The 22,247-nt window shown below is 40.8% G+C and overlaps 2 protein-coding genes across 6 annotated transcripts; both read left to right on the top strand.

Moving 5' to 3' along the window:
* Positions 1 to 1,640: 1,640 nt before the first annotated feature.
* Positions 1,641 to 12,091, top strand: LOC146759848 (obscurin-like). 5 transcript variants are annotated; one of them, XM_085509710.1, is made up of 11 exons: positions 1,668 to 2,021; positions 3,301 to 3,391; positions 4,109 to 4,223; positions 5,517 to 5,685; positions 6,309 to 6,403; positions 7,301 to 7,570; positions 8,288 to 8,554; positions 8,765 to 9,031; positions 10,017 to 10,283; positions 10,919 to 11,188; positions 11,826 to 12,091. In XM_085509710.1, exons 6-11 carry the CDS (start codon positions 7,453 to 7,455, stop codon positions 12,002 to 12,004), a joined length of 1,368 nt encoding a protein of 455 aa, XP_085365836.1. In that variant the 5' UTR covers positions 1,668 to 2,021; positions 3,301 to 3,391; positions 4,109 to 4,223; positions 5,517 to 5,685; positions 6,309 to 6,403; positions 7,301 to 7,452; the 3' UTR covers positions 12,005 to 12,091. The 5 variants fall into 5 exon arrangements, with proteins under 5 accessions (XP_085365839.1, XP_085365835.1, XP_085365836.1 ...); XM_085509713.1 differs by having other exon boundaries at positions 1,641 to 2,021; positions 3,301 to 4,223; positions 10,919 to 11,079; XM_085509709.1 differs by having other exon boundaries at positions 1,649 to 2,021; positions 3,301 to 4,223.
* LOC146759847 (kinesin-like protein KIF20B) lies at positions 11,994 to 21,613 on the top strand. The gene is made up of 8 exons (XM_085509707.1): positions 11,994 to 12,091; positions 12,721 to 12,987; positions 14,743 to 15,010; positions 15,517 to 15,578; positions 15,781 to 15,900; positions 17,120 to 17,315; positions 19,763 to 20,966; positions 21,407 to 21,613. Exons 2-8 carry the CDS (start codon positions 12,955 to 12,957, stop codon positions 21,576 to 21,578), a joined length of 2,055 nt encoding a protein of 684 aa, XP_085365833.1. The 5' UTR covers positions 11,994 to 12,091; positions 12,721 to 12,954; the 3' UTR covers positions 21,579 to 21,613.
* Positions 21,614 to 22,247: the final 634 nt, after the last annotated feature.

Raw genomic sequence — 22,247 nt, 5'->3', positions numbered from 1 at the left:
AAGTTGAGTCTGCTGATCTTGAAGGTCTTTTCCAGCCTAAATGACCTTATGCTAATATTTCTGTATTTATTTCTGTTCAGCTCCCAGAAAACCTCCCACCCAGCCCCCAGTTGACCCCGTGGTGAAAAATAAAACAGAAACCTCAGTGACGCTGGCATGGTCCCCTCCGAAGATGCACCTCCCCATTCCAATCAATGGCTACATGTGGAACCCAATAAACTAACTGGCTTCACGTGGGTGAGGTGCCACGAGTCTCATGTCCCCGTCCCAGAGTTCACGGTGAGCAATCTGTCTGAAGAGGCTGATGATCAGTTCCGAGTGTCTGCAGTCAATGCGCATGGACAGAGCCCGTCTCTGGAATTCCCAGGGAGCGTGCACCTTGGTAAGAACTAAAACCCCAATGGAAATGGGTCAGTGTGTGCTGAGCAGCTGTGTTGGCTCCCTAAAGATGTTTCCTTTGACTTTAAGGATAGTAGTGCATTAACACACCAAAGGCTTTCCTTTATTCCTAGTTCTCCTATCTCATATCAACCTCCAGCTACCACTAAAGTGATACAAGTTATGTTTCTGTGACAGAGAGATGAATATCCTTATCTTTTGATATCTCACATGTGCAAGAGGCAGAACTTTCTGTAACAGACCTTAAGCACAGAAGTGCTTCTTCCAGCACTCATGCAAAGGGAGAAGTAGAAATGTACCTATGATTTAATCTTCCATCTCTAAATGAGATACCAGACTTGCATCTAAAGAGCATTAAGACAAACATGTTGTTCTTCCTCAGACCCAGTCCTGGCTGTGAAATCCCCCCTAACAACTGGTGAAGCTGTACCTGGAGGGGATGCCATGTTTACTATTGACCTTACAACAACGTGTTGCGGCACTTGGTACCTCAATGGTAAAGTCTTACAGGAAAGTGAGACCTGCATCATCAAGAGAACCCAAACTACTCACAGCCTAATCATAAAGAACGTCACCAAGAACGATGATGGAGCAGAAGTGAAATTTGTTGCCAAAAATGTTGATGTCAGCACCAAGATGAGAGTGAGAGGTATTTGCTTTGATCCTTCTCCTTTCCTCTTACAGTCAATGCATAGTTGCTGTGATCTGATGATTAGAACTGGGGCTGCAGGCATTCACTGACTGTACCAAATACCTGAAATTGCATCCCATGGACTGACGTGAGTCCTGGTAATGACCTAAACATGATAGCACTGAGTGTAGGGTAAGCCAGTCTACCCAGCTGCTTGGTATCTGAACCAGATTGCTTCATGCCAGCTGATGAATGTCTGCAGTTCACAGCTCTTGGCCAGTGCATTCAGTCAGCAGGTTTACCACTGCATCACCATGGAGCAGTACTTTCAGCTCCAGGTTCAGACAGCCTTTCTGATTGCACTGGAATAGTTTAGAAGTAGGGGAGCAATCATTCCAATAATAACTCTTTCAATCAGATTTGCGTGACCAAATAGAACAAATAAACATTCATGATGGGAGGAGCTGTTTGTCATTGGGTGGAAACCTCTGCAGAAGCATGTTTAGAGCATTCTTAATCAGTAGAAGGAGATGTTTGGTTGATTTTTACTTACTAAATCCTGCAAGAAGACCAAATGAAATATCTTGAATTGCTCAGCACTGACACAATGATGAGTGCAGGAACAAAAGGTGATACTTTTTCAGAGATGTTGCAGCAAACATTGACCACGTTAGCCTGATATCAATTGAAATAACGAGGCCTTTGCTCCTGACAGGTGCTGCAGTGAGATTTACCAATAAGGGCAAAGATGTAGAAAAGATCTCCGCTCAGCTGCGTGAGGAAGCCAAACTGCAGGCTGAGCTTTCAGACACAGGTGCTACTGTGGAGTGGATGAAGGATGGGAAGGAGCTCAAGGCCAGTGAAAAATATGAACTGCACATTGTGGGGAAGAAACACACCCTGAAAATTCACAATGACTCAATGGATGATGCTGCAAGTTATCAGTGCATCTGTGAGGGGGATAAAATGCTCTATCAGCTTTCAGTGAAAGGTATGTGACAGTCTGGGCTGTCCTCTTCCAGCCCAGGGCCAGCAGACTGCATTCACCTGACTCCCCGACAGTCCAGCTGTTGTCAGACAGCATCTGGGGTGTTTTCAGTGGCTGTTTTGACTTGAACTGGCCAATCTGCTTTGTAGAGCCATTTGATTTCTGTGTTCTGTCCTGTGATTCGTCCCTAAGATATAGAGGAAGTCAAGGGAAAGATAGGAAAAAGAACATCCCAGCCTTCCTGCTCTTCTGTCAGGGTGGCCATGAGAGATGATGTCAACAGCTCTTTTTGTAGCAGTGATCCCAAACGTAGAAGAGACCTGTGAAGAGTCACAGGGATGTTTACTTAGCTGTCATTCCATGGTGGGCTTTTTCTTACACAGATGTAGAGAGAAACTGAACTTTCCCACGCAGGGAAAGTCTGTTTTGCTTCAGGGTGTAGGTCTGATCTCTGAGATCCACACACTTGGCCTTGATTGCAATAAATGAGAGCCCTTTGTTTGCTCCAGTGGAAGACTTTCCATTTCTGCAGTACCCTCTGCAGATGACACAAATGCAAATGAACCTTCTTCCCAGCAACAATTGCCTTTTTCTTTTTTACACTGAGTATGCATGAGGCTCTTCATCATATTCTCCTTGCTTGTCACACTTGTTGATCCATGGAGAAAAAACAAATCCCTAGAGTAGTGTATGCACTTTGACACTGGAGAGCTTACTTAATTGCTTCTTCTCAAAGACCAAACTCCAGAGAGGCATGGAGACAGCTCCAAACAGAATTGAATAATGGGACTAAATTTATGGAGAAAAGAACTTCCTGCCAAGGCTTGTCAGCTAGTCTTAATTTTGCTTTTCTTCTCTCTCTTTGTCATGTTAGCATAATATTTCATAATGGCAGGTCTGCCCCCAGAATTAACTGGCACAGGCTGCCCAGGGGTAACTATCACATGTTTATGTGTTTTGATGTTTCACAGTGGGTCTTAAGTAAAAGGAACTCAGGTTTTGGTTGCCTGCAGGTCAGATGTTCTTTTGGGTTCAATATGTTTGCATAGTGACTTGCAACCATGGGACTGGTGTTCAAGGACCCTCTTGGTTCCTTCAGTTCCTAGGTTCTTTCTTGCCTAGATTTGACACTTTGTTTCAACAGAATAGCTGATATTCTCTAGTGAAGGCTATTAGTTTGGGCACAAGTGGTAACCTAAACCTGTTCCAACCTGTGCATACAAAGCTGCAAGATGGTCTCATTTCAGTCCCTCAGTCAATACTTTTTCTTTTTTTCCCTCAGAGCCAAAACCTGTGTTTATAAACCAGTAGCAGGTGCTGAAAGAGGTGAGTGTCAGCTGTCCAGGCTCAACGTGGACGTCAAGTGGTTCAAGGTATGGCATGTAATGGTATTTTCCTTTCTGACTTCTCTGGAAATGAATGAGAGGCTTTAATTTCACTTCCAAGGGATGCGAGTCTGAGCTTTTGCTTGATATCTTTTGCACTGCCCTCTTCTCTTTATGCTCTTTTACTTGCCCAGATCAGCACTCTTTGTTATTATGTCCTGAGTTCATTTATCAAGTTGAAATGGAAGTTTGTTTTGGGTTTCTTGTGAACTCCTGAGGTCTTGCTGCACAAAATATTGTTGGTTGGAGTACAGTCTTGAGCTTCAACTCTAACACAGAAATTCTCAGCCAGGATTTTGTAGCCTTGTTGTGAACTGGGTTTTTGGGTGAAATCTCAGTTTTCTTTGCACCTGACAGTGTGAGAATTTGCTCTGGCACTTTGTGTACCTCCCCAGTGCTCAGCTGTTCCTTCCCTTACTTGAGGATAACGTCATTTATTCAAGGTGATGTCCAAACGGGCTTGTTAACAGTCCTCCGCAGTGCTTTAAGCTGTCATAGGTCAGCCAGAATTTCTGCATGTTCTATAGCCATTCCTACATGTTGAAAACACTGCACTGTGCTTAAGCTTCAGCATATGTTCCAGTAAGCACAGTTCCATTAATTCTAGGGGAGTGGGTGAATTAAGCATTGATCTGAAGGCTGCATTTGCTCAGTGCAGAGATGGAAGGACTAATGGAGATCTGACTTTGATATTTTCCCTTCTAGGATGGGAAGGAGCTCCGTCAAAGTAAAAAAGTGAGCATTACTTCCCAGGGAAATAAGAGAAGTCTCATTATTCACAAGTGGTGAACTCTCATTTTCTCTCTCAGTCTGCAACCAGGTTGGTTTGCTGTTTCAGTCCTGGCTGTTTTATGCAGGAACTCTGCTCCTGAGGTTAATCCAAGTTGTATCCAGGCCCTTCAGAAGGAAAGGGAAATAGTAGAACAGAAATAAGTTCTGATTCTGACATAAATAAGTGCAGACCTGGAGAGTTAAAAGGGATTGTGTGATGTTCAAGGGATTTTGAAGCAAAGATGTCCCCTAGGTAAGATTTGTGGCTGACATTCCCCATACATTGTGGGCACACAAGCTAAGGAGAGACTAGTGATGAGCATGCAGAGAAGCCAATGGTTCAGACAGGTTTGTAGTGACACGACATTGTAGAGTTCTGTCTAGTTCTCCTTGGCATAGTTTGGAAAATAAAGATGAGGTGATTGGTGGTAACCAATATGGCTTCCTCAAATTCAAGCCATGCCTGACAAACTTGGTGGCCTTTCATGATGGAGTAACAGCATCAGTGGATAATGGGAGAGCAACTGACATCATCTACTTGGACTTGTGCAGAGCATTTGATCCCGTCCTGCATGACATCCTGGTCACCAAAGTGGAGAAAAATGGTTTTGATGGATGGACCAGTTGCAGGATAGGGAACTGTGTGGATGGTCACACTCAGAGAGTTGCAGTGAGTAGCTGAGTGTCCAGGTGGAGGGTGGTGTTGGGACCAGTGTTCTTTAACATTTTTGTAGGCAACATGGCCAGTGGAATCAAATGCAGCCTCAGCAAGTTTGCAGATGACACCAAGCTGAGCGGTGCTGTTGATGTGCTAGAGGGAAGGGATGCTACTCAGAGGGACCTGGACAGGCTGGAGAGGTGGGCCCTTGGCAGCCTCATGAACTTGAGTGTGGCCAAGTACAAGGCCCTGCACCTGGGTCAGGGCAATCCCAAGCACAGGCACAGGCTTAGAGGAGAATGATTTGAGAGAAGCCTTGACCCTGAGGAGAAGAGTTGGTCTGGAGGGAGGTGTCCCTGCCTATAGCAGGGGGATTGGAACTAAATGACCTTAAAGATTCAGTCAGTTCTATTGTTTTTCTACCCTTAATTTTGCTTGGAAGGTTTTAGAATAAATTAGATTCTGGTTTCCATGAAGACTGTTTGCAGGGAGCTCCGTTGTAGCTAGTAAGTCTGTCTTTAAGTTCAAGGGCAATAATGCATTGACTGTGTTGAAGACAGAAAAGACTCAGGAATGGATGATGGTTTAGAATAAAACAAAATCCTACTTATTTTCTATGCAAATATGTGTAAGGAAAAGATGCTGCACTCAGTTCTGGAAATACCCTGACAAATATATCTCTAGTGCTTCACAGCTGGAGATATCAAGATTGTTAAAGCACTGGAAGATGTGGAAGTGAATGAATATGGGAGTGCATCTTTTGTCTGTGAGATTTCACTCGATGAGGTTCAGAGCCAGTGGTACAAAGAGGACAAGCTGAAGGCTGATGACAACATCAGAATGCGGCAAGATGGTAGGGTGTAAGAGGGGGGTCTTTCTCCTGAGTGGGGGGTGGGTTGGAGATCAAGCATATAAGACATCTGAAATGAAGTGAAGATTGTTCAGAAGGGAGTTCCCCTTTTGTTTTGGGACTGAGGTTAGGGTGGAACAAGTGACAGGTGGGAAGCTTAGTGTGGGAAGTGTGATGCTATCCCACCATCCCACACTGCCAGGAGCAGGTAGGAAATGAGTGCAGTTCTTTCCAAAGTGGGGGTGACCAGGGCAGTCAGTTCACCTCTCCAAAGAGGTTTTGTCTGACAGTGAGTGTGATCCTTCTGTCTCAGGTACTTTAATGGTGACGGTGGCCGCATTCGGTCAGTCCTTGTAGAAGCCATGTTTAGATTCCGCTTTGGTGGGGATGTGGATGTGGGGGAATGGGTGGTTTCATTGACATGAGAGAACAGGCAGTGATGCTGTGAAACCAGATGGATGATGCTCAGCCTGGCCATGTGCCTCAGAGCTCTTTGCTCAAGGAAGCCAAGTGTAGTTGTGGGGTTGCTCTCAAGAGCCCAGTTTGGTAGGGATGAGTTGGAGGTTGGACTAGATGACCTTAGTGGTCTTTTCCAGCCTTAGTGACTCTGTGGTTCTCTGCTTCAGGAAAGACCTACTCGCTGACTTATACACGTGTCCAAGTCAAGGATGCAGCAGAAATGAAATCTGTAGCAGAAAAAGTGCCCATCTTACAGTGAAAGGTACTTATGCTTCTGATGACGATTTTGCTTAAATTATCTTATGTTATAAACCAGCCAACAACTTTTGCTTTAATGTCAAGGAGGTTAAACACCACCAGAACCTTTCACAGAAATTAAAACTCCTACCTACCTACCTTTCTGCCCACAAAATATGCAGCTTCTCTTTTGGAATTTACTTTTGCTAAGTAAAACAGATTATTTTCTTAGGTGGTGGATTTTCTACCTCTAGACTTCAGATTTGTGTTTGAACGTTGAGGGATAAAAACATAGCTTGACTTTTTCTTCATTTTCTCTGTATGTTTGAAAAGAGCACAGGGTTTGTTTTTTTTTTAATATATACAATGCTAGGTATATATATGATGTTAAGTGTGATAAAGAAAAGGGAGACATTTGAGTTAGCACACTACTCAAGAGTTCAGTCCCCACCTTTGCCACTGTTACAATTATAAGGGCAAGAAAATCCTGGAAAATGAATTTCTCCTAAGTAGAGTTATTACATTGGACCTACAGAGACCTTTACTAGGAGAAAACTTGTTGTTCAGAGCTAAGTTGCTGTATTTATCCAAAATAATTATCAACGTCCGTGTTTCATTGAACCTGTATTCCATTTCGTAATGCGAGGATTTTGATAGCGGTATGGGAAGGTCATGGTTTGATTTGGATGTTGGACTGGGAATCAGAAGATCTGGGCTCTCTTCAGGTTGTCAGTCTTATTGTCTGACTTCTTAACAACATTCCTTTCTTTCTATTATTTTTAATGACGTTTTAAGGCATTTTGTGCTGATAGGTGTAGTGTTCTTTTGCAGTAATGCTGACGTGAGTAAGTAGGGTGATAATGTAAGGGTATTTTACATTCCTTCTAAATCTCTGCTTTCTCTTGTTCCATCCTTCTTAAAGAGCAATCCATTAATCTAGTAAAGGAGCTGTGTGATGAGGATGTGACTGAGCCTGAAGAAGCCAAATTTGAATGCGAGATATCCATTCCTTCTGTGAAACCTCCCAAGTGGTATCTACGTGGGGAAGTCTTACAGGCTGGCAGAAACTTGATTATGCAGCAAGAAGGCACCATCCTCCAGCTGACCATACCGAAAACCACCACTGATATGACAGGCACCATTCAGTTCTCAATTGGCAAATCAAAATCCACAGCAACTCTGCTCGTCAGAGGTAACATATCCTGGCTTGGTTTACATCATGAAGATGAAGAATTAATTAACGTACAGCCTTCCTTCACTGGGGTCTTTGAAATATTGTGTGTGTGTCTGGAGGGTCTGCTCCATTTCCAGTTCAAAGTCGTTGGACACTAAATGAGACAGCTGCATCTCAGTAAAAGATCTGTTTGAATAGCTGTGATGTGCTTACTATTCAGATCTACAGAGCTGAGGTTTTGTCCTTGGCTATACCAAAGAGGTCAAATCAGGTGAAATTAATTGTATTTCAGAACTAGACAAGTTGAAGTTTGGTAGGACATAAGTTTGATGCCATTTCTCATTGATTTCATCTGAAAGAAACTTCCAGGCTTTTTGTCCGCTGTTGTCCCCAGCGTAAGATTATCCATTCACATCCTAAAGTACTTGTTATATTTTTAACTCTCTCTTATTTGAATAAAAGCCTCAACAATTTGGAGCAATTTAATAAGCACAGAACAAGAGCTGGACCTTGCATTTGGTAGATAATATACAGTATTACTTTATAGAAATGTAGTCAATGGCATTCCCTATAGACAATCGTTTTTTTTATCTTTAGTTCAAATAGTTCAATATTCAATAATAGTTCAAAAAACCATTGTGAACATGAGATTAATTGAAATGGAGCAGACGCAAGAGACTTTCCTCTTCTTCCAATTGTCCTCATCCTTTCTTCTCTTCCATCCCTGCTTTGCAGATTACCATATACAAATCACCAGGAAGCTGGAGGACAAGACAGCTTTGGAACGTCATTCTGTCATCCTGTCCTGTGACTTCAGGCCTTCTCCAAAGGTTGTGAAATGGTTCAAGGGCCACACACCCATCGTGCCCTCTGAGAAGTACAAGATCAAGAGGGATAAGCATTCAGCAGAGCTCAAGATTCTGAAGCTGAAGCCCGATGATGCTGGTGTGTACAAGTGCAAGGCAGGAATTGCAGAGACTGAAACCACGCTGACAGCTGAAGGTATGAGCAGGGAGGGTGGTCTCTTACATGTCCTATTTCACCTCAGATTTCTTTTCTTGAGGTTGATTTCTGCCGTTCTCTCCTGCTAACTTTATAAATGTATAATCTTCACTGAGAATACTACACAAAGATCGTCTAGTCCAACCATTCTACCACATCCCAGTATGATTTATAGTAACAGTGGTAACAGTTCACCTTGTTTCCCCACAGCCCGCAATGTAGAAGTAACGAAGCACTTGCAGGATGTAGAAATTGAAGAAGAGAGCTCTGCTGTCTTCTCCTGCGAGCTGTCCCATGATGACGAGGACATGGAATGGTTCCTGAATGGCAACCTCATTTACACCAACAATTACAAGGACATCAAGAACGTTGGCAATTGCTGCAAACTGACAATGAAGCAGGTTAAGCCTGAGGATGCTGGCACAGTGACAGTGAAGTCAGACAAGGTGTCAGAAAGCACGTGCCTGAAGGTGATAGGTGGGTCTGATCACACCCCTCCTGGATATAAGAGATGCTAAGGAGCCCCAGTTCATTCTATTGTGCAGCAGTCCTGCTTCTAAAGCTCACCTCTCTGGGGTGACAAGACATCAGGGGCTTTCTTCCAGTGGAAGGTTCCATTGCAGCAGATATCAACGAAGGAGGATGGTTTTGGTGTCCTGCCATAGCATTCCATTGCTTTTTATCATCATTTTCCTTAACACAAGAAGAGTTACAAGAGCAATTTCTTTTACTGCTTCAGTGCCATGCAGTGTCAATGCTGTTGTCTCCAAGTATTTATGACTGCAGGGAGAGCTCATTCAGTGTGTGTTTTGCCTCTGGGATGACTAATGACCAGGCTGTGAGTAACCTGATCTAGCTGTGAATGTCCCTGTTTATTGCAGGGGAGCTGGGCTAGATGGCCTTTAAGGGTCTCTTCCAATTCTAAGGATACTATGATTCTAATCTGATCTCCCCAGCAATTAAGCTCTTTTACTCTATGCACTCCAGAGTTTGAAGGATTTCATTTTTCTCCTTTCTTTTGCATTTGGTGGGTGTTTTTTCCCCATTATAAACATCTGATGTGTGAAATAGAAGATAGATAAAAGGAGTCAATAAAACAGGAAAATCAAAATTGTTCAGCAGCTCATCCTCTTAATCCTGAGGCCTGCTGTATGAGCTCTGCTGTACGTGAGGGCAATGCCGGCTCTCCAGCTTTAGAAGAGCTGCATCCCAATTACTTCATATGATATCAGTCCCACCCAAGGCAATGCAGGCTGTCCCTCCTGTTCCCTGTATTCTCCTACTGATTAGTTCAGAATTACATAAAGTGCATTCAGTCAACAGACATGAAACCGCTTTAGGTTCTATATTGGTGTCGTCAGTGCTGGTAAAGATTTATTTATCCCTCTTTAAAAATCTGAAAGCAACTGGAAATGTCTCAACTTCTGTATCACATTGTTCTGTTTTGCCCTTTTAATTGCAGAGAAGCCTGCTGTCTTCATGAAGTCCTTGGATGATGTTTTTGGTGAGGAGCGGGGTGTGATTAAATTGGAATGCGAAGTCTCTAAAGAGAAGGTCAAACCAGTGTGGAAGAAGGACGGTGTTGTGCTCACTTCTGGCAACAAGTATGAGCTGGTACAGTCTGGGAAGACCCTATGTCCCCTTATCCATGACTTCGAGAAGTCAGATGCAGGTTTCTATACCTGTGATATTGTCCGTGATGTTGCCAAATCAAAGGTCGGCATTCAGGGTAAGTACTGTGGAAAGTAAAGGAGTGCTGAAAGCACATTCAGTGTCTTACACCTATTCCCCCACGAGCCTTAATAGTTTCTACAATAGAAGTGTATTACTGCAATTTAGCACAGTGATGTCTGGAAAATTCCCATTGCTTTTGATGTAAATGTATCTCATTTTACCATGAAAATCACCAAACACATCAAGAATGTCCTGGAAATATTTCCTTTCTAAACATCCCTAAAATGGAGAAATGGTTTGAACACCAGTAGGGGTAGGATGGTAACAAATTAGCTAATAGAAACATTTAATTTCTTGTCATAGGCAAAACCCTTTTTCTCACGCAGCATCCTAGAGTTGTCCTCTCTGTTAGGTTGTTCCCTCTGTAGCTCATTGAATCTTCATTCTGCTCCATGGACTGAGCTGCTCTAATTGTAGTTCTTCCAGAGCAAAGACAAGAGATTCACGTCTCTTTTTTTTTTTATAGCTTTCTGGTAATTCTGAGTGGAGAATGTCTTAGAGAATACATCAGTAAGGAATGCAGCCATGTTCTGCAAATCCTGAGTTAAAACACCAGTACTGCTACTCATGTCAGTCACAAATGCCTTTTCTCCATATAAACCTCATACTAACCTATCTCTTACCTTCCAGAGCTGAATAGTGGCATTACCAAACGGCTGAAGAACACTGAAATCCAGGAGGGAGAAGATTGTACTTTTGAATGCATTCCGTCCCATGAAAGCATTGATGAGTTCAAGTGGACACTGAATGGAAGCAGAGTGGAAAGTGGTGGGCAATTTAAAGCTTCTAACGTGAGTCGGAAATATACTCTCCTTATCAAAAGTGTGACTCCTACTGACGCTGGGGAAGTCGTTTTTACTGCCCGTGGTCTAACCTCCAAAGCCTCTCTGTCTGTGAAAGGTAATGAGATGGGAGAGATTCTGGGGTCTGATTCCTTCAACTGTCTTCTGATAAGATTGTCATGAGAGCTAACTCATAATATGGTTAAAGTGAATAGCAACCTTCTACTTGAACCTCGAAGCACTGAGAATTTCTCTTAAAAATAAGTAAAAGGAGGAAACATTTTACACAAATGTGAGAACTACCCAAAGCACTGGGGTAGTGTTGGAAATGGGCATCTCACTACAGCTTGTTCCATTAACAGTAAATCAGGAATGCTCTGTTGAGGGAACTGTGGGAGCAAATATCCTCTAAGTATAAGCTGAAGGGATGGCCTTCACATCATCTAGCTGTACAACAAATTCCTATCTAGAACATGTGCATCTGAGAGCATCATCCGAGGCTCCCAGTGTGATGAGTGGAGAGAAGAAAGAGGCAGTTTTCAGACATGGTTCATCATCCTCAATTGGGTAGATTTAAGAGAGAATAAATGCTGCCTGGAATTCTATTGTCTGTACTTTGCAGATTACTGCTGGCTGTAGGATGGCGTCTGTTGCAAGTGCCTCTCTAACTTATCTCCAGCATGTAGATGCATGTATTTTGAGAGAGGCATCCTACCCTAACTGTATGTTACTCAAAAAGCAATGTTTTCTTCCAGGAAAACCTACTGAGGTTTCAAAACAGCTGGAGGATAAGACAGCAGCAGCAGGACAGGACATCAGCCTGAGCTGTGAGCTGTCAAAACCGGATTTGAACATCAGGTGGTACAAGGATGGCAAAGCAATCAGAAAAAGCCAGAAGTACGACTTGCAGCAGGAGGGAAGTGGGCCATTCTGATCATCCATGACTCTACTGCCAAGGACAGTGGGGAGTACCCCTGTGAGACAGAGGACTCCATAACAAAAGCCAGGGTCACTGTGCAAGGTGAGTTGAAAAGCACACTGGGGATGGCATGTAGAGAAGTCGAGGTAAATATCTGCAGCCTGTGGGTGATGTTTTTCTCTTCTCTTTCCTTGAGCAGGATCAATTCTTAGTTTTCAGAAAATATGATGGATTAAAATCTTTTCCTTAAAATAATCTGGAAACCGAATGATTCTCCAGTGTGATGTGGATCTGGGCAGCCTGGTCTAGTGGTTGGTGGCCCCTTGACAGGGGGTTTAAAACTAGATGCTCTTTGAGGTCCTTTTCTTCTCAGGCCACTATATGATTCTGTGATCATTCTATGGTTCTATGATCTTGGTTGTTAGTGAGCCAAGAAAAGATGGCAATCTGAATTAGTCTATATTGAATATGTGTAATCAAAACTATATGCAGTTGATCAGATGAGATCCTACCAGCGCATGTATAATGGTATTGAACTTTCCAGATATCTACTGGAATTATCAAACCTATGTAAATGGGTGGACTCTGTGGTCTTCTTAGACTCTTTGCATCTCTATGTGATATTCTGAAATGAGGGCAAAGGAGATTCAAGACACCTCTGTATGCTTGGGACTTGTTGGGGTAACAAATCCCTTTGTCCTACACCCACATCCTTTTTTTTTTCCTTCCAGAAAAACCTAATTACTTTCTCAAGGAACTTTCAGATGTGAAAATTGAAGAAAGTGGAAGTGCACTTTTTACATGTCAGAGCGAGAAAGCCGCATCCTTCGTCATATGGAGGAAAGGCATTGCTGAGCTCAGGCCTGGCAGGAAATACAAGAGGGCACAGAAAGGACGAAACCTGCAGCTGTGCATAAAAAATCTGGAGAAAAGTGACAGTGACGTGTACACCTGTGACATTGGTGATGCCCAGTCCAGAGCCAAGCTGGTTGTACAAGGTATGTGTGAGAGCCATATGACTGCGCATCCTGTTTCTCCACTACCAAGCCATTATCCTGGTAGAATTTGTACATTTATGGCAGGTCTTTGGGGCTGCAGCTGTCTGACCTGAATAGCGGTTCACAAGCCATGCACAGAGCAAGCTGCACGGAAAGGGAAAGAACTACCGACTAGAGCAGTGCTATTGAGAACTTTATGTATCATTTAAAAACCAAAAATGCTGTGAGGCTGGTGACCCAGAAATCAGTGTGAACTTTCTATCTCTGACCTTTCTGAGTTACAAATAGTCCTCCGGAGTTCTAGGCAAAAATTCCCTTATGCTGCATTCTGGGTAGTTGTCATGGTTTAAACAAAAATCTACCTGTGTCCGTGACAGGGGGGCCACAGGCAAGCGAGGTGCTAGAAGGAGCTGAACCTCTGTCCCAACTACTTCAGAAGCAGCCCAAACCCCCTCGTACATGGCTAAGATCACCTTCTCAGTTGGAGTGTAGCGCTCCTCAGACCCTTTATATGCTCGACTCCAAAGTCCCAGGGGTTGGCCTTGGGTTTCTCCTAAAGCTCTTTGCCACAAACTCCAAGTGGGACCTTTCTCTCCAGCAGCAGTGTAGAGGATGTTCTTTACATCCTGTCCCGTCCGTACTGACCCCAAGGCCACGGCACGGGCTATCTCTTGTTTTCTCTGCTCAAAAGCCTGCTGCTGCTCAGGACCCCATGAGAAATTATTCTTCTTCCGTGTTACCTGATAGAGGGGGCTCACTATGTGGCTGTAGTTTGGGACATGCATTCTCCAAAAGCCCACTACTCCCAGAAAAGATTGGGTCTCTGTCTTGTTGGTGGGAGGAGACATAGCAGTGATTTTGTCAGTCACATCTGCTGGGATGTGTCGATGCCCATCTTGCCATTTTACACCTAAGAACTGGATTTCCTGGGCAGACCCCTTCACCTTGCTGCGCTTAATGGCAAAACCAGCTTGCAAAAGAATTAGGATTATCTGTTTTCTTTTCTTGAAAATCTCTGCTGCTGTATGGCCCCACACGACAATATCATCGATATACTGCAAGTGTTCGGGAGCAGTAAAATTATTCATGCTTTATATGATGTTATGATGTGGAATACTGATAGCAAAATTACAAAATTATTAAACCATGACACCCTGGTATTTTTCTTTTTTTTTTTCTTAAATATTTTCCTTTTTTTTTTCTTAAATATTTTCCTTTTTACTATTTAAATGTTATGGGCACATCTTATAGAAACACAAGGCTGTTTACAAAGAAGTGCATGCTGTGTTGCTGTATGATGAGCAAGATACATCTATTCTTCATCTAGCAGGAATAGTTGCTGAGCCTTAAGAACAGTTTCAGAAAGCTTTGGGAATTTGGGCGTTTTCCTTGTTTCTGCAACACAAAATGAAAATTTACGCTGTATACAAAGAAAAGGGGAGTCCGAACTTGTACGTTAAATTTGAAGGAGATCAATCTGGGGTAATATTTAAAAAAAAAAAAAAAAAAAAAAAAAGGGAGCGTGGTCATCAAATACTATAAAATATATTAGCTGTTACTAGAATGCCACTTATCTTCCCCCCATACGAATCACTGTCGTGTTGTATGTGAATTTGTGAGGTGGGTTTTGAAGCTGAAATTAAAAACTTCTTGTATGGCTGTCTTCATAGTGGCTATCCAGACTATCTGTAGAAATAACAGCTATTATGTAGTCAGCTATTCACCAGTTTTAACTGGTTATAAATTACGTTTCAGGGTGGAGAACATAGCATAGTGCCTGACACCTGTGTTGATCCTGAGGGCATTCTTGATTCTGTGCATTATGATGTCATGGATATTAAAGAGCAAGCTGAGGCAGCACATAGTTCCATTGTATCCCTGGAGGACCCAAAGGAAGATACTGGCTGGTTTGAAAAGCAGCTGGAGAAAACTAACTTTGAACTGATGGAGACCAAAGAAGAGCTAACAGAGAAAAACACCAAACTACTTAAAACTGAAGAAGAGCTGATGCAGAAGAACAGAGGTGAGTTATGCGATGTGAAAGGTAGAAGACAGAAATAGTTCATTAATCTAAAAGAGAAATAACCAGTTTGAGTAGGAATTAGAGGAGATGTTCTACCTTTGGAACCATAGCCTGTAGATAAGTGATAGTTTGTTCCTTGTGTATATTCAGGTTCAGCAATTCCACGGTTTTTGGTTATTTCTTTTCTTTTTTCCCCCCTCTCCTTTAAACTGCAGCTAGCAGCTTTACGCTTTCATAAGTATGGGGTTAAATATATCTTATATATCTATATCTTGATTTTTACTTTTATATTGTAATCTCTACTCTTCTTTATGTCTTGTTGATGCAATGTTTTCGTTCCAAGAAATATAGAAAACTTTTGAATCACTCCCAATAAGTGAAGACCACATGCAAATTAATTAATCTGTTCAAAAGCTACCTAAACATTAGAATATCTGGAAAAACTGATTACTTAATAAACTATCTATTGGCTACTTATGTAATACAACCTTTTCTGTGTGTTACAGACTTTGAAATGCAGGTGATTAAATTGGATGAGTCTGATGAGCAACTTAAAGAAGCAACTGAGGTAACTTTATCAAGAAGATGTTGTGTAAAATTGTTTTAATACCAACTTGTGGTAGCTTAAAATGCTATTCCAGTAGGCTCCATTAATAGATTTCTTACCGAGCTTAGCTTAACTGAATTTGCCTTTAATGCATTGTGTAATTCAGCTACTTAACACTCCATTAGAAACTGATGACTGAATTTTTTTTATTTTTTTTTCTAAGAAAATGAATGCACAAAATGAAAGGATTCGAGAGCTAATGGACATCGTGGTGCAGAAAGATGACATTATTACAGAGCTACAAGACTTAAAATCTCATTCAGAAGAAAAAATAAAAGATTATGTGAGTTTTACACATCTCCATAGCCTTATACAAAAAAAGGAAAACACTAATTCTATGCTTGTAATCAACACATTTTTGGAAAACTGATTTTCTGTATGTAGCTGGTACTCGCTTGAAATTGTAAACAATTCAAATTTATCTGAAGGTAGTTGTTGTTAACACAAACAACAAAAATATCAGTGTGTTCCACTAACTCCTGCCTCACACTCCTACATCAGAGGAAGAGCAACAGTAAAAGTATGCTGAGTAGAGTTGGAAGTACGAGTATGAATGGTCAGGATATCTCCACGTTCTATGCAGTCCATAAAACTTTATCCTGACTAATGTACTGCGAGCTACTGAATATGTGAAGACTAGCTTGATTAAGTATGTGTGCATACAACTTCTGGTGGTTTTTGTGCATTTTTTGATGTTTGGTAGCCTGAAGTAGCTCTGAAAACATTTATAGTTAATTCTGTCACTCAGATCTCTAACCTTGTAAGCTTAGCAACTTGACCCTCCTTAGTCTTTGACTGTCTGCATCACTGCAACTTAGTATTTCCATGGTATTAAAGCTGACTGTGATGAATAGTCATGCCCTCACCTATTACTTCTTCCAAGAACAAGGCTCCAACTCTATCTGTGAGATTGTGTGGCCTGAACACTTCTGAGGCTTTTCTTTTCATAAGTTACTAAAGATGAATAATCAGTCCTTGGCAGTGCCAGCATGGCTTAACAATCGTCATCTTGTAAGTAAGGAAGCTTCACTTGTGGTCAAGGACACAATCTAAAATATGCGTGACAGAGCTGACTAAGCTTTAAGGTTGGATTATATCTGTCACGATGAAAGTGATTTTAGCAGCTTAGCAGAAGTGTGATGTGATGAACTTGTATGAGAGCTGACCATTTGCTCTTTGACCGTGTTTGTAATTTTGTTGACTTCTTGGAAACAGGAAATTCTTTGATAAACTGGTAAACTCTTGATTGTGTGCAAGTCTTTTACTTTGTAACCTGCTAGGCTCTTGCTTTCCCTTGTATACTCTACCGAGTATTGCACTTGTCATTATCTGAAGGTGTACTTGTTCTGTCTGCTATTGAGATTTGTAACTGATGTCTATAGAGTCACCGGGTAAATATTTTAGCTGTATGGTTTTGTGTAAATATTTGCCTACAGAAGATTACTGAGACTTAAGTGCTCCTTTTGTTAAGCTTCAATGTAACTGATCTTATATCAATACAGGAAAAGACTACCTACCATTTAACTACCATTAAAGCAGAACCGGCAGAAGAGAACACTAATAAAGGAACTGAAAGCAGCCAATTTTCAGTGCTTTCAGTTGAAGCACTGAAACAAGAGAAAACTGAGTTGGAAGTGGGAAGAAAGCGCAGTACTGATGAAGATAAGCCTACTGTGGAAGAGCCACCTCCAAAGAAAGGTACAGTTTCTTCCATCGTTGAACAGGGTGTCTTCCAAAACAATAAATTGCTTCCTATTCCGAATCGGAAGCAAAAGGCTGTGAAACGCGTACCTTATGGTATAAGGAGAAAAGCCACTGTGTTAAACTGTAAATAGAAGTAACTGTTATGTAAATATCCCTTTTTCAGAAGGTCCTATGCTGTTCATTTTTGAATGCTTAAGAATAAAAGTTTTTTGCACTATTTTTTTCCTTTTTGCTGCTTTTTCCTCATCTGTTGATGCACTTGCAGATTTGGTAATAGTTTTAAAGCAGTTTCTTTAGGATTGTTTCAACTGCTGTTGCTGATTTTCTGAGTAGCATCAGCTGCTCAAGTGCTTTTGTTTGTTTGTTTGTTTTGTTTTTCCTGAAGCAACTATCAAAATTGTTGACGACCTGCTAATTGCTCGCTCATGGGTAATATTTGAGCAGAATGGTTTGGATAAGCTCTGATGCATTTAACTTCACTTCTGGGCACAGCTGAGCATCAGTGTTCCTAGAATTACGGAAGGCATATACAATGTAGAAGGGAAAATCTAAAACTTAGCTGTATTCCCTTCCTTTCTTGTATTCCTCTTGCAAAATATGTGCAAGGGAGAAAGTCAAGGCCTTCTTTGGATGAGATGCTGTTCTTGGATGATTTGTCCCTGCTGCCTTTATTTGGCATAAATATTGAATCCTAATGTGACCACTGAATGGCATCACATATAAGCATCTTACCAGAGACTGAGGGAGGGATGTGGACTCCTCCATACTCCAAATAGTAGTGGGTTTGTTATAATCATATGACCAAAGCTCTCATTTAAAAATTAATGACAGCAATGCTCCACATAGGAATTAAAATGGGTAGCTGATAGTCACAATGTCAGCATGAAGTTTTCTGTTAAGAAGTACTGAGTATTCAATCATGTTAAAATTTTCTTCTATTTGTGAGTATTAATAGCATCCAATTTAAAAAACCGCTTAATATATATTCTTTAGCTATGTTAAATATACACAGTAGAACAATGAGCACAGGTATGTTGTGCTGGTTCTTTTGTAGAATTAGTTATATAAGTAGCACAAGCAAAAGTGTTTTAGGAGATGCGAGGTTATCTCAGCTTCAAGTTCAGGGTATTTACACCATTCTCTGAGCTTTTAGGTCTTGTTCCCTATGCTCTGTAATAATGCTTTTTCCCTACTTCCTGTGTAAGGAGCTTCTAGACTGAACATTACACATCTTCTCCCTAGTCTTATTTATCTTGCTTTAGTGCTTGCTTGTTGTTTTCAGCATAAAGTGTTTAGATTACTTATAAATCATATTCCCCTCACTAGTGTTGCTGGGAGCAGCAATCAAACCCAAAACCTGGTTTGGGGTGGAATATGCCACTGCTGTTTCTTCAGTATGACTTTTAAATCAGTTGAGGGCTGTATATAAAACTGCTTAGATGAGTTAAGAGGCTGTTCCCATGCAGTACATGTGAATCTGTATGTAATGCAGGCTGCACGTGGGTGCTATAAAATTCTGCATTTCTGTAGTTGTAGTAATAAAAGGACTGTACAAGAATCACCATGGAATATATTGTTGTGGTGACCCAATCCCTAGTAAGTCTTGACTTATATTTATTTTTTTTAATACTTAAAGTATGCATATTATGGAATGGACATAACTGGATTCTAAAGCAATGATGAAATACAGCAGAAGTCGCTTTTGATAGAAAGAAAATGCATGTGATTTTAGCTAATTGCTCACCAGTTAAAGAAAAAAACAGCCCCAAGCTAATGGAATATTTATGGAAACTTGAATCTGCAAATTTGTACAACTTTAGGAGTGAACTTTATATGCAAAAGAGTAAGTGTGAACAGAAGTAGGAATCCTCATATTTTGTTTAGAGATCAACTGAATAAGAGAGACAGATATCAACAGTTAAGTGATCAACTTGTCCAGGATTTTATCTTTCTTTTGAAAGTAAGAGGACTGTGAGTTGGAATGAAATTTCTTAGAGAACTGTTTATCTACCATTTAGATGTAGATGGAGTGATTCCTGGCTGCCTTATAGGGATTGCTGAAGCACGGAAGATAGAAAGAATATAGCTGTGAATTATCTATCTCGTTCCCATGTTTCTTAAATCTAATAAGATTTTCTACTGGTGTGGAGTGGAAGGTTTGAGTAGTGCCATGGTAAAAGTGATCTTACAGACTGAAAACCTTTTGCTGTTAATTCTGTATAGAAATCTGAGGCACCTGAATACGTGTTCAGAGGACTTGAATTCCTTCACTAGTATCAAATACTATGTGATGTGAGGGCATGGCTTGCATATTTGTGACAGTTTTTCACTTAGAAGTTGCTACTTGGTGTTGTGAACTGCTATGTAATAATGATTTTAATCAATCTGAGCTACATTCCTTTTCCCTTTTTTCTTTGTTTGTTTGTTTGTTTGTTTTACAGTAGTTGTAAATGAGAGAAAGAAAAAGAACACTGTAGAGCAAAGGACAATTGAACACATGAAACAAAAGTGCTCCGCGTACCGAAAGGAAGTACTAGCACTGAGGGAAAGAACTGAAATCTTGGAACATCATTTAACTGTGCTTGAAGAACAATGCAGAAGAGAAAAAAATAAAAAAGAAGATTTCAGTAAGCAGGTAACAAGCCTGCGTATTGAGCTTTCTTTTTCTGAAGAAACAGCTGATGTCCTCCGTGAACAAATTCTGCAGGGTCAAGCTGACTATCGGGAAATTGCTTCTGAACTGGATGAACAGAAATCTATAAATATGACACTTGAAAACAAAAATGCCCAACTAACTAACAACATAGAAGTTGCCAAAGAATATATAATTGATAAAGTGTCACAAGTAAAAGAAATGCGGACCAAATTAGATGAATTATACAAATGTCACTTAGAGTTTCACGCCATCGGTACTGACTTTGTCAGTGTAAAGGATTCCTCAGACTCTGAAAAAGATGAGCCAGGGACATCTCAAATTAGTTCTGCATGCATTCAGTCACAGACTTCTTCCATCTCAGATCTTGTGCAGGACCTCTCCTTTAACTATAGTCTTGAAAGGATTTGGGAAGTATGCAGAAGTATTGTTGATGTTTCCTCACAAAAAAGTCAGCACATCAAAGCACTGCTTCAAGACAATGAAAACCTAAAGGCGGGACTGAATAATGCTGAAAATCATAATCGTCAACTTGTAATGAAGCTATGTGAGATTACAACTCACACTAGTCAGGAAGATGATCTTGTGAATCAGTTACATGAGCAAATAGAGAAGAAAACTCAGGAGTTTGAAGAAAAGACTGCAGAAGATCAGAGAATGATTGCACAGTTTCAGGAGGAAGTTGCCAACTGTGAGGTAAAAATAAGAGAGCTTGAATATCGCCTGGAGGCTTCCAAGATAATGGAAGACAATGTGTCAAAACTCAATGAATTACTTAAAGAAAAAGAATCTATTATTGTTAATCTGGAGACAGTTACAGCAACTCTGCAGGAGAAGTCTGCTAATGCAGACAAAAAGGTTGAAGAGTTAAGTAGCAAAGAAGCAAATCTGATTCAAGAAGTTATGCAGCTTAAAAACAGCTTGGAGCAGATGAAACACTCTCTTTGGGAAAAGGAAAAGAGTGAAATGGAGAAAGTGCAACGTATAGAATCGTAAGTAACCACTGAGTTAAGTTAGAGCCCTTTGAGAAGGAAATAGAGTTAAAAATAGTTAATGGGAACATCCCTTCGACTTAATGCATCTGCATGCTTATCAATGGCCAAACTACTACTTTAGGATGCTTTGGTATGCTACTTGAGTTCCAAGGGAAAACAGGAGTGTGCAAGGAAATAAAGAATAATATGGGGATTGCGGGTGGTTTTGTTGTACATCCCTCAGAATAGCATCTGAATAATTTATTGCTTCAGCATCTGATTATGAGAAGCAAGCTGAAATTCAAAAGTAATTGTTTAAATCTTGTCACTGGTCTAGATAGATTTAAGAGTCTATTTACAAATAGAAACCAACAGGCAGGGCATGGATTAAGCTGTAATTGCTGTTTCCATGAGATGTGTAACAGTAATGTTCTTTGTCTCTTTATTTTTAACATAAGGCTAGAAAATATTCTTTCTGAGAGTTCTGCCCTTGTACTGAATTTGAAAAAAGATTTGCAGAGGAAAGAAGAAGAGTATGCAGATCTAAAAGACAAACATTCTGATGCCGAGAAACAAATTCAGCAAGTACAAAGCGAGGTTTGTAGTCAACTGAGCTATTTTTTTCTGTAAGATTATGCTTGGCTTTCTGCTGTTAAAACTTCTCAAACTTTAACTATGAAGCTGGAAATTTCACACTAGTGTGGCTAGCAGCAAATCTTAGGTAAAGTTGCCATTGAAGCTCTAGAGGGGACCAGAAGTTAAAACATGGTTTCGCATAGATAATGAACAGAGGAAAGTAAAGTTGGTTGGTAGTCTGGAATAAGGTTTGTGAAGAGAATAGCTAATCTGCCTCTGGAGGGGACTTGTTATTATCTCTACGTTACTGGTGACTTGCCATTGGTATCCGTGGTAACTCCAAAGCCTAAAACCTAAGTCTTGTGAAAAAACGCTGATAACTGGGAAGAAGAATGCTATTTACTTGAAGAGAAATAGACTAATTTCCAGAGGCTCTTTAATATAAGCATGTATATTTTTTTCTTCAATTTCAGCTTCAGTGATGTTAATAGTTAAAATTTAATTATTAAACAAGTAGATATTTTAAAACCCATTTTGCAGGATCTTAGTCTGCAAGTTTATTGGGTGTGCTTGGGGTGGAAAATTGAAGCTTAAAAATGAATTCATGTCTTCCTTGGTAACCTTGCACTTGCTGTCGTTTTCCTACTCAGCACTTGTTTGTGAATTCCTCTTTATTTAACAAAGAAGTATTTGGCCAGGTTGGATTACAGAAGTCTTTTAATG

This window comes from Coturnix japonica, chromosome 9, assembly GCF_054131305.1.
Source record: "Coturnix japonica strain WE chromosome 9, WE-NBRP24, whole genome shotgun sequence".
Lineage (NCBI taxonomy): Eukaryota > Metazoa > Chordata > Aves > Galliformes > Phasianidae > Coturnix > Coturnix japonica.
This window is presented reverse-complemented; position numbering and strand designations above follow the sequence as displayed.

What these genes read in the sequence shown, in the direction of transcription:
- LOC146759848 (XM_085509709.1), top strand. Translation starts at nt 7,453, where the DNA reads ATGCAGCAAGAAGGCACCATCCTCCAGCTGACCATACCGAAAACCACC. An exon ending in CACGTGCCTGAAGGTGATAG is followed by an intron (nt 9,032 to 10,016) that starts GTGGGTCTGATC and finishes TTTTAATTGCAG; the next exon opens with AGAAGCCTGCTGTCTTCATG. An exon ending in AGCCTCTCTGTCTGTGAAAG is followed by an intron (nt 11,189 to 11,825) that starts GTAATGAGATGG and finishes GTTTTCTTCCAG; the next exon opens with GAAAACCTACTGAGGTTTCA.
- LOC146759847 (XM_085509707.1), top strand. Translation starts at nt 12,955, where the DNA reads ATGCCCAGTCCAGAGCCAAGCTGGTTGTACAAG. An exon ending in GCTGATGCAGAAGAACAGAG is followed by an intron (nt 15,011 to 15,516) that starts GTGAGTTATGCG and finishes TGTGTGTTACAG; the next exon opens with ACTTTGAAATGCAGGTGATT. An exon ending in AAAGTGCAACGTATAGAATC is followed by an intron (nt 20,967 to 21,406) that starts GTAAGTAACCAC and finishes TTTTAACATAAG; the next exon opens with GCTAGAAAATATTCTTTCTG.